Consider the following 14,805-nt stretch of genomic DNA (forward strand, 5'->3'; position numbering starts at 1 on the left):
AAAGGAAAAGGAGGGGGAAAGGGAGGGGCATCAGCTGCCGGCCCCTCCAAACGCCCAGTGGAACAATTCGGTCTTACAGGCCCTGCGGAACTCTCCAAGATCCCGCAGGGCCCGGATAGCTGGCGGTAAAGTGTTCCACCAGGCAGGGGCCAGGGCTGTAAAAGGCCAGCCGCATCATCGAGGGGCTAGGGACCACCAGCAAATTGGCCTCTAACGAACGTAGAGGCCGTGTAGGGACATATGGGGTAAGACGGTCCCGAAGGTACGAAGGTCCCAGGCCGCGTAAGGCCTTAAAGGTAAGCACCCATATCTTATGAATGATTCGGAACTCGACTGGAAGCCAGTACAAGCGGCGCAGCACAGGTTGGATATGTTCTCTAAAGGCACCACCTGTGAGAACACGCGCCGCCGCATGCTGGACCAGCTTCAGCTTCCGAAGCAGATGTAAGGGGAGGCCCGCATAGAGACACATGGCATCTTGCAAAGCATTCCTTTTCTCCAGGGGTCTGGGGTTCAGTTGCAATTCTGGGAGATCTCCAGGATCCTTCTGGAAGTTGGCACGCCTGTTTGGAGTTGTGTCTGTGGTCTGCTTCACAGCTCCCCCACAATGGGTTCCCCCTCCGTTCTTTCTTTTCTTTTGGGAAGACCCACCCAGGAATGTCCAAGTAGCATCCTTCCTGGAGGCACAGAATGGGCAGCTGGCCATCCTGGTGTGCTCCGCCGACAGCAACCCCCCATCAGAAGTGTCCCTCCACCGAGGCGATGGGATCCTCATGTCCACCAGCTCTTTTCAAGGCCGTGGCGGGCTACCAGATCCTCGGCTGAGCGTCACTTCCTCTCCCAACTCGTTGAGACTGGAGATCAAAGGGATCCACTTGAATGACGAAGGACGGTATGAGTGCCTCGCCAGCAACGGGATCGGCACAGCAAGGGCATCCCTGGACCTCACGGTGGAGAGTGAGTGTCAGGGCACCTCACACGGCATTCTGGACCCCAGTGTTTTAAATAAGTTTTTAAAATTTATTTATAACAAGTCATAAAAATAGGAAATTATTAAGAAAACATATAGACAACATAATAATCAGATTGTATATCAGATGATATATCAGATTGTATCTATCTATCTAAAATCTAATAGCAATAGATAGATAGATAGATAGATAGATAGATAGATAGATAGATAGATAGATAGATAGATAGATAGATAGATAGATAGATAGATAGATAGATAGATAGATAGATAGATAGATAGATAGATAGATAGATAGATAGATAGATAGATAGATAGATAGATAGATAGATAGATAGATAGATAGATAGATAGATAGATAGATAGATAGATAGATAGATAGATAGATAGATAGATAGATAGATAGATAGATAGAGGATATAGAGGATGGAGGGATGGAGGGATGGAGGGATGGATGGAGGGATGGATAGATGATAGATAGAGGATAGAGGGATAGAGGATAGAGGGATGGATGGATAGATGGATAGATGGATAGATGGATAGATGGATAGATGGATAGATAGATAGATAGATAGATAGATAGATAGATAGATAGATAGATAGATAGATAGATAGATAGATAGATAGATAGATAGATAGATAGATAGATAGATAGATAGATAGATAGATAGATAGATAGATAGATAGATAGATAGATAGATAGATAGATAGATAGATAGATAGATAGATAGATAACCAATGTGGTACAGTGGCTAAGAGCAGGTGCACACTATTCTGGAGAACCGGGTTTGATTCCCCACTCTGCCACTTGAGCTGTGGAGACTTATCTGGTGAGCCAGATTAGCTTGTGCACTCCAACACATTCCAGCTGGGTGACCATGGGCTAGTCACAGTTCTTCGGAGCTCTCTCAGCCCCACCTACCTCACAGGGTGTTTGTTGGGGGGGGGGGGAGGGAAAGGAGATTGTCAGTCTTTTTGAGTCTCCTTACAGGAGAGAAAGAATATAAATCCAAACTCTTCCTCCTCCTCCTCCTTCTCCTCCTCCTCCTCCTCCTCCTTCTCCTCATAGCTACCAAGGTTGTGATCAATCCATCTCCAGATGTACCTGAAGGGCATCCCGTCTCTCTCACCTGCGAAGACACCAGCTCCCCCTCCAATGCTCTCTACACCTGGTACAAGAACACTCAATGGCTGGCCGAGGGTGTTGCTGGTTCCCTCGTCTTCCAGGCAGTCACCCCCGCTGATGCAGGTGCCTACTCCTGTCAAGCGCACAGCGCAAGGGGATCCCGGACATCTCCACCTGCCACTATGCACGTCCTCTGCAAGTATCTCAGTGTTCACCCCATTTCCTCTTCGACTGGGGTCTGAAATCTCTTTGATCCTGTGGGCACCCTTGCCATTCTGACACAGAGTGGCGAGCACAACCACAAAACGGCTGTGGGAGGCAGAGCCCCCCACACACCCAGGGGAATCCAAGTGCAGAGGAGAGGTGATTTTGGAAAACGCACTGCAAAAGAGGAGTGAGAGAGAGAGAATAAAACCCACACTGTTGCGGCAACTGCTACCAAAGCATCATTATTTTAATCTGCTCTCTGCCAGATAGATCTCCAGTGGCAAAGTAGAAGTCATGCTAGGCAAGAGCCCTGCTTCCCCTCACCCACTTTCTGTAAATACTTAGCAGGCACCAAGTAAGGTATTGGCAGGTACCCATGGGGCCATCAGCACTATACTGGGGACCCCTGTTCAGGGGTGTACTACCCAAGAACATAAGAACATAAGAACAAGCCAGCTGGATCAGACCAGAGTCCATCTAGTCCAGCTCTCTGCTACTCGCAGTGGCCCACCAGGTGCCTTGGGGAGCTCACGTGCAGGATGTGAAAGCAATGGCCTTCTGCGGCTGTTGCTCCCGAGCACCTGGACTGTTAAGGCATTTGCAATCTGAGATCAAGGAGGATCAAGATTGGTAGCCATAGATCGACTTCTCCTCCATAAATCTGTCCAAGCCCCTTTTAAAGCTATCCAGGTGAGTGGCCATCACCACCTCCTGTGGCAGAATATTCCAAGCACCAATCACACGTTGTGTGAAGAAGTGTTTCCTTTTATTAGTCCTTTTAACAGCCGCAGAAGGCCATTGCTTTCACATCCTGCATGTGAGCTCCCAAAGGCACCTGGTGGGCCACTGTGAGTAGCAGAGAGCTGGACTAGATGGACTCTGGTCTGATCCAGCTGGCTTGTTCTTATGTTCTTATGTTCTTATAATTTTATACTGTCCAATGCAAAGATGACTAGAAGCTTGATTAGTTCCATAAGGTAATCCAAGGTTTGCAGTGGGCATTGGATATTTCAAGAAAGCCAATGCAATTCTGGGATGCATCAATAAGAGTATGGTGTCTAGATCGAGGGAAGCAATTGTACCACTCTACTCTGCATTGGTCAGACCTCACCTAGAGTACTGTGTTCAGCTCTGGGCACCACAATTTAAGAAGGACGTTGACAAGCTGGAACGGGTCCAGAGAAGGGCAACCAAGATAGTAAAGGGTCTGGAATCCATGAACTACGAAGTGAGACTTAGGGAACTGGGGATGTTTAGTCTGGAGAAGCGAAGGTTAAGAAGGGGGGGGGGGACATGATAGCCGTGTTTAAATATTTGAAGGGATGCCATGTTGGTGAGGGAACAAGCTTGCTTTCTGCTGCCTCAGAGACTAGGACACGGAGTAATGGATTCAAGGTGCAGGAAAAGAGATTCTACCTAAACATTAGGAAGAACTTCCTGAGCATCAGGGCTGTTCGACAGTGGAATTCACTGCTTTGGAGAATCCGTCTTTGGAGTTTTTTAAAGAGAGGCTGGATGGCCATCTGTCAGGAGTGCTTTGATTGTATGTTCCTGCATTGCAGGGGGGGTTGGACTTGATGGCCCTGGTGGTCTCTTCCAACTCTATGATTCTTGCTCAGAATGTACACAGCTCAGTTGCGTCTTCCATGCCCCACTCTGCTGCCCCCTTTCTTTCTCCATCTCCTTCTCCCTTGGCTCAAGTGTGGCATCTTCTCTCCCCTGCAGATGCTCCCAAGAAACCCACGCTGGTCTCCTTTCTGGAGATGCCTTCTGGGCACCAAGCCATCCTCCAGTGTGCTGTTGACAGCCATCCATCCTCTGACATCGCCCTCTTCAAAGGACACGAGATCGTGGCTTCCAGAAGGAGTCCTGGAGGGTTGCCGGCCCCTCGGCTCAGCGTCCACTGGGCCCACAACTCCCTGAAGGTGGAAATCAAGGGGGTCCGCCTGGAAGATGAAGGGCAGTATCTCTGTTCTGCTAACAACACTTATGGAACCTCCACAGCCTCCGTATACTTCAGTGTGGAAAGTGAGCCTTTCCTCCCCCTAATTCCACCTGCCTATATCTTGTTGTCCACCTGAACTGCAGGTTCAGGTCAGGTAATTCTCCAACCATTCGCCACCTTTGCCTGGCGAAGCTTTCTTCTGAATGGCAGGTCTTCTCCCCGCCCACAATCCCAAGCTCAGTGGTAGAACACCGGCTTTGAGGAAGGGCCGTGGTACAGTTATAAAGCATCTGTTTGTGTCATGGAAGATGCTATCGCTACAGTAAAGGGAAGTCGCATATGACTGTGAAAAGCATCTTTGCCTTTTGATCTCCTGGAGGGTGGACAGGAAACTATGCAGAGGTGCTAGGATGAAACTTCAAAGGCCTAAGTTACCTCGTGGCCTGAACAGAGTTTTCACGAGAAGGGGAAAACAAGAGGTTTGGAATTCCACCTCGAGACATGGTCAGAGAAACATCTGCAGCAGTGGCATAGGAGGTTAAGAGCTCGTGTATCTAATCTGGAGGAACCGGGTTTGATTCCCAGCTCTGCCGCCTGAGCTGTGGAGGCTTATCTGGGGAATTCAGATTAGCCTATACACTCCCACACACGCCAGCTGGGTGACCTTGGGCTAGTCACAGCTTCTCGGAGCTCTCTCAGCCCCACCTACCTCACAGGGTGTTTGTTGTGAGGGGGGAAGGGCAAGGAGATTGTCAGCCCCTTTGAGTCTCCTGCAGGAGAGAAAGGGGGGATATAAATGCAAACTCTTCTTCTTCTTCTTCTTCTGGGCCATGGGCTCCCGGAACGGGGATAAAGAACCAAAAGGGATGTAACCACCTGAGCAATCCCTTAACAGCAATCATGTTTTATTTCTTTTGTTTCTGTTTTTCAATAAAAATCGTTGAGACCTCAGCTGGTTGGAGCTATTGGAGAAAAGAACCCAGGTTTTAATGAAACAAGAGTGGCTCTCCCAGGCTTGCTTTCATGATAGTTTGGCATGCAAAACATCCCAAGTTCAATTCCCGGGACCTCCAGTTAAAAGGCCCAGGCAGGAGATGATGTGAAAACCCTTTCTCTGCCTGAAGCCCTGCCGGCCTGAGCAGACAACACAGTGCTGCTGACCAAGGCATCTTCCTTTGGGGAGAGTTCGTGGCTCAGTGGCAGCGCATGTGCTTGGCATGCGGATGGTCCCCAGGTTCGATCCTAGCATCCCCACTTAAAAGGACCCGGCAGGAAGTGATGTAAGGCAGGAAGTGATGTGAAACACCTCCACCTGAGACTCTGGAGAGCTGCTGCCACTCAACCTAAAAACATTAGAAAGAGCTTTCTGACCCTCAGGGCTGTCCGACGGTGAAATTCACTGCTTTGGAGAGTGGTGGGGTCTCCTTCTTTGGAGGTTTTTAAACAGAGTGGATGATATGGACCTTGAGTGACCAAGGATCTGATTCGGTATATTCTTTCAGCATCTGCTTCCAGGCTATTTCTCAAATGCCCTCCCCTCCCTAACTCTATGATGCCAGCCAATCAGGGATCACGTGGCTGAAAACCATCCTCTCCCTGAGGAGAAGAGTTTGGATTTATTCCCCTCCTTTCTCTCCTGTAAGGAGACTGAAGATGGCTTACAAACTCCTCTCCCTTCCTCTCCCCACGACAGACCTCTTGTGAGACAGGTGGGGCTGGGAGAGTTCTGAGAGAACTGTGACTAGCCCAAGGTCATCCATCAGGAATATAGGAGTGTGGGAACACATCTGGTCAGCCTCTGCCACTCAGGTGGAGGAGTGGGGAATCAAACCCGGTACTCCAGATTAGAATCCACCTGCTCTTAACCACTACACCGTGCTGGTTCCTAACTGTGTGGATGTCGCCAGTCAGAAACCACGTGACTGATGGGAACAGGAAAACTGTCCTCTTTCTACTGTGTGGCCCCAGCCCGTAGGGCAGAGGTCTTCAAACTATGGCCCTCCAGATGTTCATGGACTACAATTCCCATCAGCCTCTGCCAGCATGGCCAAGTGGCAGGGCTGATGGGAATTGTAGTTCCTGAACATCTGGAGGGCCATAGTTTGAAGACCCCTGCCGTAGGGAATCACATAGCAGATGTGATGATGAAAATCCTCCTCTTTGTGGTCCCAGCTAATCAGAGATCAGGTAACCAATGTGACAGTGTTGGGTCAGGTGAACATACCAGGCGCATTATGGGCCCTTCTCATTGTCTCCTCTAGCTGAGAGGCCTGTTCTGCACATGCAAAATAATGCACTTTCAATGCACTCTGCAGCTGGATTTTACTGTGCGGAATAGCAAAACCCACTTGCAAGCAATTGTGGAAGTGAATTGAAAGCGCATTATTCTGCATGTGCGGGAAGGGGCCTGAGAGGCCCTTTCCCGACACCTGCTGTCCCAGGCTCCTCAAACTGGCGGTGCTGGGTTGAACTTGGGCCTATCAGAGAATGAACCAGGTGAGTTTCCACTGAGCCAGAGACGCTACGTAGCTGCTCGGGTTTCGCTACATGGTACTAATTTGTGATTTTTCATGTTTTCTCCCCCTCCTCAGGTGCAAGAATCACTATCGAGCCTTCGGCAGACATGCTGGAAGGGTCGGCAGCCAACCTGACCTGTGTGGTTGCCAGCCGGGCTGTTGGAGGAATGAACTACACCTGGTATAAGAACAGCCGGTGGCTCCAGGATGGGCCCAGCCGCTCCCTGCTACTGGAAGCCGTGACCAGAGACGATGCTGGCTCATACCACTGTCAGGCGGAAGGGGAGATGGGAAGCGTGACTTCTGGCCTGGTCCTCTTGCAAGTGCTTTGTGAGTGTCCGGGAGAGCCCGGTGTGCGCTTGGGAAGGCTTTGCGAGGGGTCCCTGGGCTTGCAAAGCAAAGAGAGGCAAGATAGGGTTCCCAGAAGTGCCCCTCCAATGACATTCCTGTTTCTGTACTTCTATTAGGCTGCCTCTAGCAGCCATATTCAGAAAACAGTCCATTATATCTGTACAGATCACTGGGTACCTATTTGGTAACCAGCAACTCTGTTGTCCTAATACAGGGGTCTGCAACCTGTGGCTCTCCAGATGTTCATGGACTACAATTCCCATCAGCCCCTGCCAGCATGGCCAATTGCTGTGTTGTCTGCTCAACTGGAAAGCCACAGGTTGCAGACCATAATGCTACAGAATGCTACTGTTAGGTCTCGGACCTTTAAACCAATAAAGAGACCCTGAAGTTTTGATTAGATCAGGGCGAGGGCGGTGGAGTGGGGAGAGGGGGGGGGCGGAATGGGGAGTGGAGCCCTGCCCTGGAGCCATTACTTCGGACATGTAATGGGGGGGTTGCACCCATGAATCCCCTCTTACCTACGCCCCTGCCTGGCCAGAGACAAATGTTAGAACCGAGCCGGGGGGGGGGGGGGGCTTGCTGTTCACTTCCATGCCTTGCTTGTGAGTTTGCTGGGGGTCATCTTGTTTCGGGCGGTAGATCCGGAAAACTCTTGGGCAGATCCCGTCAGGCTCTTCTCATCTGTGCAGATGCACCTCGGACTCCCGTCCTAACTGCCTTCCTGGACAATCAGAGAGGGAGAGTCGGCATCGTTCGCTGCCACGTCGACAGCCATCCACAGTCCGAGCTGGCCTTCTACAAAGACGGCAGCCTCTTTGGTCGCACCCGGAGCTCACGCTCAGCAGCTGCTCGGCGGTTCAGCACGTTCCAGTCCTACAACAGCCTGCGAGTGGAGATTCGAGACCTGGTGGCAGAAGATTCGGGGCGTTACATCTGTCTGGCCAGCAACCCATTTGGCAATGTGTCCAGTGCCTTGGACTTCAGCACAGAGAGTAGGTTGAACTTCAAAGGACAGCAGGAGCGCAGAAGGGCCCGGGTACCAGGTCAGGGAAGATCAGCACTGAACAAAACCACAGTTGGTCCAGACTAGAAACCGGCCATTATTTTCCAGAGGATGGTTTGGCAGAGCCTGTGGCATTTGTGCCTTTCTTCCTTGTTCTTCTCTGCTTGAAGGTTGTGCAGGGGCCATGGCTCACCGGCTGAGCATCTACTTGCCCAGGTTCAATCCCCAGCATTCCCAGTTAAAAGGACCAGGCAGTAGATTATGTGGAAGACCTTTCCCTGCCTAAGAACTGGGAGGGCTGCTGCCAGTCTGAGTGAATAAGACTTGATCTTGAAGGTCCAATGGTCTAATTCAGTACCGGGCAGTTTCATTTGTTCAAGGATGGGCTGTGACTAGAAAAGAAATCTGCTTTAAAAGGTCTTCCCGCTGGAGTACAGCCCTTGCCTGCAAGCTCTTAGGAATCACCTGTGAATCCTGACCCAAGGCACTGTCCGAAGCTTTCACAGCCAGATTCAACTGGCTGTTGTGGGTCTTACGGGCTGTGTGGCCGGGGTGAGGGTCTGGTAGGTTTTCCACACTTCTACATCCCTGCTGGGTGGCTGTGGGCTAGTCACAGTTCTCTCAGAACTCTTTCAGTCCCACCTGCCTCACGAGGTGTCTGCTGTGGGGAGAGGAAGGCAAAGGAGCTTGTAAGCCACCTTGACTCTCCTTACAGGAGAGAAAAGTGGTGATATAAATCCAAACTTCCTCCTCCTCCTCCTCCTCCTCCTTTTTCCCACCACCAGATCTTCTGCAGTAGACCTCATTCCTAAACAGGAGAGGTCTCAGTTTGGGTTTCCTACAATGAGACTGTTGACTCCCCCTTGTGGCAGAAGTTTGCACTTCAGTTTGATGGAAAAGTCTTGATGGAGAGCAACCTAGGATCTGGGTACCTGCATGATATGGCTGATACGCAGTCATGGCAGAAATGGCAGCTGGCAGAAGACGATATGTATATATATATAGGGAGAGACTGTGTGTGTGTGTGTGTGTGTGTGTGTGTGTGTGTGTGTGTGTGTGTGTGTGTGTGTGTGTTCAAACCCCAGCATCTCTGTTATTTAATTTGTTTTATTCATATACTTGTACTCCATCTTTTTCCTCAGAGGGGAGCCATAGCTGCTTACCACATCATTGTTCCATGTTGTGGGTTAGGCTGAGAGTGTGTGACTGCCCAAGAATGCTCAGGAAGTTTCCATTGCCAAGTGGGGCTTTGAACATTAGTCCCACACACCCTACTATAACACCTGACTGGCTCAGATTTAAAGAACTATGGAGCAGAGGATGCATAAAACCTCTGCCTAAAACTGCTGGAACCAGGGGGGCATACATACTAGAACCAGGGGGCATTCATTGGAAATGCTGGGGGGAAGAATTAGGACGAATAAAAGGAAACACTTCTTCACACAACGTGTGATTGGTGTTTGGAATATGCTGCCACAGGAGGTGGTGATGGCCACTCACCTGGATAGCTTTAAAAGGGGCTTGGATAGATTTATGGAGGAGAAGTCGATTTATGGCTACCAATCTTGATCCTCCTTGATCTGAGATTGCAAATGCCTTAACAGACCAGGTGATCGGGAGCAACAGCCGCAGAAGGCCATTGCTTTCACATCCTGCATGTGAGATCCCAAAGGCACCTGGTGGGCCACTGCGAGTAGCAGAGTGCTGGACTAGATGGACTCTGGTCTGATCCAGCTGGCTTGTTCTTATGTTCTTATGCGGTTGCTAAGAGTTTGTAAAAACAAATGTTAAAAACCTGCAAGGGATTCTGTCTCTCCCTCTGTTTACCTGCAGCCCTCTTGGACCTCCACTACTTCAGAGTCCTGGCAGGGGTCTTCATTGGCCTGGCTTGTATCGTGCTGCTTTGTGCCTTAGCTTTTGGGGTGCGCAAGAACTGGAGCAGGTAAGGCTGCTCTTGCTCTTGCTGATAGTTCAAAATGGCAAGCGGGGAGCCATTCGGTTTATTTCAATTGATTCCTTAGCTGCCTTTCTTCCTTACGGAGCTGAAGGGGCTCACCATATCAGTAAAGTACCTAAAATGGACTATATGAAAATACCTAAGATCAAAGTTTTCAAACCACAGTTTAGGGGCTCCCAGTGGCCAGTTGGAAGGAGAAAAGTCATGGCTCTGAAGATCCTCTGAAGATGCCAGCCACAGAGGCAGAGGCAGGCGAAACGTCAGGAGAAAATGCTACTGGAACACGGCCATACAGCCCGGAATACCCACAACACCCTTCTTTCATTGTCTTTGTATTTTTAGGGAAATGCCGGCAAACAAGATCAAGTTAATTCATGCCATAGTATTCCCTGTCACCATGCATGGGTGTGAAAGTTGAACAGTGAACAAGAGGACAGGAAGAAAGTAGATTCCTTTGAAATGCAATGTTGGGGGAGAGTTTTACACATGCTATGAGTTGTCAGAAAGACAAATCTAGAGGGTTAAATCAAGCCTGTCCTTAGAAGGTAAAATGACAAAAATGTGGCTACCTACTTTGGTCCCATCATGAGAAGACCAGACAGACTAGAAAAGATAATAATGCTAGGATAGATTGAAGGTAGCAGGAAAGGAGGGATATGAGTTGGCTCTGTAGATGAAGTTGCAGCCCTTCGTTTCCAAGAAGAAGAGCTGGATTTCTACCCCACCCCCTTTCTCTCCTGTAAGGAGACTCAAAGGGGCTTACAATCTCTCCCCTCCCCACAACAAACACCCTGTGAGGTGGGTGAGGCTGAGAGAGTTTAGAGAGGACTGTGACTAGCCCAAGGTCACCCAACAGGAATGTAAGAGTGTGGAAACACATCTGGTTCACCAGATAAGCCTCCGCAGCTCAAGTGGCAGAGCAGGGAATCAAACATGGCTCTCCAGAGTCGAGTGCACTACATCACGCTGAGCAAGGCTTCATGAATTAGAAGCAACTTGACAGCACTTACCACACCTACACACATGGTTGACAACAAGTTGGGAGATTCCTCAAGATTTTGGGGGTAGAAGGGGAGGGACTTCCCACTCCAAAGTCACTGTTTGCTCCAGACAAACTGATGTCTCCCAGCTGGAGATGAGTTGCAATTGGGGAAAATCTGCAGGTCGGGCTTAGATGTTGGTGGGCCTGCGTCCGAGACTGGACAGATTATAGGCAGGAACCCCTGAAAGTCAGCAGCTGCAAAGGCTTCCGCCTACAGCAGGGAGCAAAGTGAGCGAGAAAAGTGGGCATTTCCTTGGCCAACTGCCACCCTCTTTTCCAGGGTGAAGGAACAGTGGAAGAACTGCAAGTTGCGGAGGACCCAGGAGGCGGATTTGGTGGAGATGGAAGCAAAGGAAGCAGAAGCCCAGAGGGTGAGGTGGTACAGCCAGAATTTCTGCCCAAGTGACAGAGGCATCCAAATACCAGCCTTTCCTGAGTTTCCAAAAAAATGACAGTGATTTCCAAATTAAAATTCGACATGGCTGTTAAACCCCCAAAAAGATTGGTCAACATGGCTGTTAAACCCCCAAAAAGATTGGTCAACATGGCTGTTAAACCCCAAAAAAGATTGGTCAACATGGCTGTTAAACCCCAAAAAAGATTGGTCAACATGGCTGTTAAACCCCAAAAAAGATTGGTTTTGCAATCATTTTTGGAAGAGTTAGAAAACCATTTCTGGGGGCAGGTTCCTGGTACTTCTGGTGCATCGGGGGTGATCTGAATGCTCCAATCACATCATGTGCAGAGATGGACCGGGATTACTAGCCCTGAATGAGGGGTGATTGGAAGGTCAGAACAGTAAATCGTGCAGAGCTGCGACGGGCAGAAAGCCCTGTGGGGGTTCACTTTGAGCTCCCTGGAGCTTGAAATGATTCTGCAAATGGTTTCTCGTGGCACATGAGTGGGAGTGACTCAACTAGAGTAAGCACTGGGTGGCAAAAAGTCTGTGGGGTTCATCCACATGAGACCTTTCACGGCGGCTTCCTCCGTTTCCCCATCTGATTGTGTGATTTGGATCTTTCCACAGCTGAACGAGCAAGATCCTGGAATTCCCCTTTGAGGGTGATTCTGTTCCTGCTCTGCAAGCAAAAGGTGGAATTCTTCTCCAGGAAACCCCATCCCGACAGAGGAACACCAGCTTCTTGTGAACTGCAGGAACATCTGCTAGATGTATTGTCGAAGGCTTTCACGGCCGGAATCACTGGGGTGCTGTGTGGTTTCCGGGCTGTATGGCCGTGTTCTAGCAGCATTCTCTCCTGACGTTTCGCCTGCATCTGTGGCTGGCATCTTAAACGTCAGGAGAGAATGCTGCTAGAACACGGCCATACAGCCCGGAAACCACACAGCACCCCACATCTGCTAGAGCTTAGCCAAGTACACCTCGTGCCAATCATACGGGGCTTCCTTAGAGAAGGAAGAAAGCCAGAAACAGTTTTCCAATGATCCTGTAGCCCTGCGATTCAAGATACCCCGGGACCCATAGAGGTGGAATGGAAATGTTCAGTCCCTTCAGAATATAAGCTTTCAGATTCAAATTCGGATTTCAGCTGTGGTTAGATTTTGTTTTTGAAAGTTCACTCTGGCAGACGAAAGAGATCTTCCCGTCCTTCACCCTCTCTCACCTACCAACTCCCACAACTTTCCCTTAGTAGACAATCCTGCTTCCATCAACCTCTTTCCCCCAATCTCCTCATGGACAGAAATGTGCTTGGGCTTTGGTTGTTCTCACTAATGGTCCCACCCGGGGGTCAGATTTCCTCTACTTCAGAAGCTTGAGACATTTGCTGGAGCGATCAGCTAGCCAAATTAAGAGTGGGATGCCTTGGTGGATTGGTTGTTGTTCTACCATCTCCTAAATATAGCAATCTTTATATATACATTCAGCCGTCCATATCAATGCCATGTCCAACCATCTATTCTGACAACACCATTTCTGATAGAGAACTTCATTGCTAACACCTTCATCTTCTGGCAGCATCACCTGCAACACGTCAACACCCTCCCCATCTTCTCTGTCAAGACCACTGGTACCCTCTTCTGCCCCACCCTGACCCCAAGCCCTCACAGCGTTTCCATCTCTGTTATTATGATCCACCTTCACCAGGCCCCTTCACCACGTCCTGTGCAGATGGGTAGCCATATTAATTAGTCTGTCGTAGCAAAATAAAGGAAAGGCCACCTCAAGAACTAGCTGTGTTTGTTTTGAGATGAACTTTCATGAGTCAGAGCTAACTTTTTCAGATATGTGTGAAGGAGATTATTTGGGGAATATTAATAGGGGGAAATATGGGGTGGTGGTGGAATGTAGGGTAGCCAGGGGAATTTAAGAACATAAGAACATAAAAACAAGCCAGCTGGATCAGACCAGAGTCCATCTAGTCCAGCTCTCTGCTACTTGCAGTGGCCCACCAAGTGCCTTTGGGAGCTCACCTGCAGGAGGTGAAAGCAATGTGGGGTGGTGGTGGAATGTAGGGTAGCCAGGGGAATTTAAGAACATAAGAACATAAAAACAAGCCAGCTGGATCAGACCAGAGTCCATCTAGTCCAGCTCTCTGCTACTCGCAGTGGCCCACCAGGTGCCTTTGGGAGCTCACATGCAGGAGGTGAAAGCAATGGCCTTCTGCTGCTGCTCCCTGACACCTGGTCTGCTAAGGCATTTGCAATCTCAGATCAAGGAGGATCAAGATTGGTAGCCAGAGATCGACTTGTCCTCCATCAATCTGTCCAAGCCCTTTTTAAAGCTGTCCAGGTTAGTGGCCATCACCACCTCCTGTGGCAGCATATTCCAAACACCAATCACACGTTGCGTGAAGAAGTGTTTCCTCTTATTAGTCCTAATTCTTCCCCCCAGCATTTTCAATGAATGCAGGTAAATTTCTGGTGATTTGAATCTGGAGCCTGCAGAGGAGGGACATTAGTGGGGTACAAGTGGGCCCACCTTTCAAAGCATCCCCTTTCTCCAGGGAAACTCATCTTTCTAGTCTGGAAATGAGTTGCAATTCTAGACATGCCCCATGTCCCACCTGAAGGCTGGCATCTAAGTGAGAGGGATTGGGGTGAATGCCATCCAAAACCTTCCCAGTATAGTTCTCTGTGTCCTCACCTCTATTGGCATACAAATAAACCAAGTAATGAGGTATGGTAATTAAAAGCAATCAGGAAGAAGGACACTGGACTTCCAGAAAATTAACTGATAGCAATACAAGGTTCCAAACTTGATGGATCGGCCAGGTTTTTATGCACGCCGGTCATAAACAAGCAATCTTAATTTTGCTTTGCACTTTTATCTTTTAATGTTTGTGTTTTATTTTAATCTGTGTAACTTTAAAGGTTATCTTTAAAGGCCATTAAAGGTTATCTGTATCTATCGGATAGTGCAAGGTTCCAGTTTCATTAAAGTTTCTAAAACGTGGGTCCTGTAGAACTATGAGGACCATGGTCTTCTTTTTTATCGTTCTCCACAAACAAGCACCATTAATATATCCCCTTTTCTGTGTACCCAAATCTGTTAAGCCAAAATTGTCCTTGCTAGAAATAGCAATGTCTGGCGTGTAAAGGAATTGAGAAGAAGGCCCAGCAGGGGGCGGGCAAGTGGTCAGCTACAGAGGGCTGTAAGGTTAGTGACCCCTCTGTCCTTTTGTGTCACCTCTTGTCTGTCCTTAGACTGATACTGTCACATCTAATT

The 14,805-nt window shown here is 49.1% G+C and overlaps 1 protein-coding gene across 1 annotated transcript in view; it reads left to right on the plus strand.

Moving 5' to 3' along the window:
• The window catches only part of SIGLEC1 (sialic acid binding Ig like lectin 1), a 33,770-nt gene extending 20,501 nt beyond the window's left edge, over positions 1 to 13,269 (plus strand). The window contains exons 14-22 of the mRNA XM_048508775.1: positions 646 to 957; positions 2,040 to 2,291; positions 4,029 to 4,331; positions 6,840 to 7,094; positions 7,808 to 8,110; positions 8,554 to 8,569; positions 9,944 to 10,063; positions 11,401 to 11,491; positions 13,096 to 13,269. Coding sequence (XP_048364732.1) covers positions 646 to 957; positions 2,040 to 2,291; positions 4,029 to 4,331; positions 6,840 to 7,094; positions 7,808 to 8,110; positions 8,554 to 8,569; positions 9,944 to 10,063; positions 11,401 to 11,491; positions 13,096 to 13,269 — 1,826 coding nt within the window. The remainder of the gene's footprint in view (positions 1 to 645; positions 958 to 2,039; positions 2,292 to 4,028; positions 4,332 to 6,839; positions 7,095 to 7,807; positions 8,111 to 8,553; positions 8,570 to 9,943; positions 10,064 to 11,400; positions 11,492 to 13,095) is intronic.
• The last annotated feature ends 1,536 nt before the right edge of the window (positions 13,270 to 14,805 follow it).

Source organism: Sphaerodactylus townsendi, linkage group LG10, assembly GCF_021028975.2.
Source record: "Sphaerodactylus townsendi isolate TG3544 linkage group LG10, MPM_Stown_v2.3, whole genome shotgun sequence".
Lineage (NCBI taxonomy): Eukaryota > Metazoa > Chordata > Lepidosauria > Squamata > Sphaerodactylidae > Sphaerodactylus > Sphaerodactylus townsendi.